Raw genomic sequence first — 2,059 nt, 5'->3', positions numbered from 1 at the left:
AGTCCCTGAAAGCACAACCCTAATAATTCAAAACCACTCTTTCATGTGTGGTAAGTGTGAGCATAAGAACCACCACAATACAATACACCATGATTTTATGTTTCTTATCTCACACAGAAACCACTTTCACCACCTAAACCTGAAATAAAGCAGATAACTCCAGGTATGCAGAGCAGATACCAACCAATCAAGAATAACAAAAAAACCATTTAAAAAAGCATGAAGTAACAAAAATCCAGTCAAATACTGCAATCGAAAAACGACGACAATATATCTAAATTCATGGCATCAACACCCACAGATACCAATATTGCTAAACAAGTTCATAATTCTAATATCTAAATAATCATAAATAAATATTCAGTATCAATATTCATTAATCAGTGAAAACAATCCCACCAGTTATTTAACGTCCAAACTAATATACTGTTTCAATCTTCCATCTCTATCCCCTAATCAAACCATAAGGTTTGTCACCAACCCCTGAATATCAAGGGCATTTTTATGCTGTAAAATCTTCAATGGTCTTGAAGAAAAAGGTATATATAAGGATGAAATACTAAATATTGTATATGTGACAAAATATAACGAGAAACGAAGAGGCCTAGGGAAGTGTAGTAGCAGTAGCAGCAACATCATCAAGCCAAATCCACCCCTTTTCTTCCAGTGACGCTCCATTTCCAATTCTCCCCCCATGGAGGTGTAACTCAAAATTTTCAACAAAAACGCCGAGGGATGGCTAGGGAAATAACCTCAAAATTTGCTCCCCTCCAAACCCCAACCAAGCCATAATAAAATTATGAGAAAGATAAAAAAAAAGCACCAATGGTCCACAACAAACCAACTATACATTCCCAATAACCTCAACAGTATTGGCTCGTCACTCATAAGCTAAGCTTTTCCTTCTAGTCTCCCTTCAGCCCCACCCCGCACCATTTTTTTTTTTTTTTTTTTTTTTTTTGCTTTCGTTCTTTTTCCTCTTTTTGCCTCTTGAACCCTGTCACTCTGCCATTCTTTGCAAGACCATATTCTGCAAGAAGACCCAAGGAAAGCGCCTTCCTCAGCCCTCCCCATGGCAATCCCCAACTTCCTCTTAATTTAAAAAAGGATGAAAAAGAAGAAAAAAGAGGAAGCCTTGCCCTAGCATGACTCCCCCTTGCCAGAACTTCTCACCACTGATAATCGATCAGAACCTACTTGGACCATGGCTTGTCCTGTTCCCTCCCCACCAGACATCGTTAATTGGCTATTCAAATCTCCAGATGACGACCGACTTAGGACTGATTCTTTCTGAGCTTCTGCAGGACTTCTTGTCCCATAATGGTTACCAGTCTTCCCTTCCTCGAGTCCCACACTCTGTATTCGAGTTGCTAACATATCGTAACCAGCCGTGGATGTTGGACCTGAGGTGGTGGTGAACTGACTAGATGGTGGGAGTGGCCAACTCATCCAATCATTCCGCTTCCTTATTTTGTCACCCTACAACAGAAATCAAGGCAATGTGAAACTTGTAAAACATCTAAAGAGGTAAATAAATGTAAAGAAATAAAATGGCAGCCCTTAATAAGAAACAAGAGCAGCACTTAGTATCTATATAAGAAACTTCATCCACATAATTGAAGGGAGATGGATAAAATATGGGATGCTTACACCACCATGATCGAATCACTTGGACATAGACCCATAGTGCTGGGACCAACAAGGCCACAAAAAAATTGCTCATAAAATTATAAGATGTTTCTCAAATAAAAATGGCATTGGAGATTGTAGACTAGGACAATTTTAGGTAAGCCGGTACCTGTACTTCCACAATAGTTGAACTTCGAACTGCATCCAATATAAATGAGATATTGTTTGTCAACTGCTTAACCTGCAAAAACATGGGCACAAAGTAAAATTTGTGTAGAGTAGAAAGGCTTCAAGAGAATTACAAATAATGCATTATGTAGAGTGGAAAATTTACATTCTCATTGTCCTATGGTGAACTTAATGAAAATTTGACTTGGACGTCATTTTGTTCAAATAGTAGATATAAAAAAATAACAGCCCATGTGAACCC

The 2,059-nt window shown here is 38.3% G+C and overlaps 1 protein-coding gene across 1 annotated transcript in view; it reads right to left on the bottom strand.

The window, feature by feature from the left end:
• Positions 1 to 310: 310 nt before the first annotated feature.
• The window catches only part of LOC122083924 (la-related protein 1C), a 21,709-nt gene continuing 19,960 nt past the window's right edge, over positions 311 to 2,059 (bottom strand). Inside the window, exons 5-6 of the mRNA XM_042651868.1 lie at positions 1,799 to 1,870; positions 311 to 1,479 (exon numbers count right to left, since the gene is read on the bottom strand). Coding sequence (XP_042507802.1) covers positions 1,141 to 1,479; positions 1,799 to 1,870 — 411 coding nt within the window. The 3' untranslated portion in view covers positions 311 to 1,140. The remainder of the gene's footprint in view (positions 1,480 to 1,798; positions 1,871 to 2,059) is intronic.

The sequence above is a fragment of the Macadamia integrifolia genome, chromosome 7 (assembly GCF_013358625.1).
Source record: "Macadamia integrifolia cultivar HAES 741 chromosome 7, SCU_Mint_v3, whole genome shotgun sequence".
Taxonomy (NCBI): Eukaryota; Viridiplantae; Streptophyta; class Magnoliopsida; order Proteales; family Proteaceae; genus Macadamia; species Macadamia integrifolia.
This window is presented reverse-complemented; position numbering and strand designations above follow the sequence as displayed.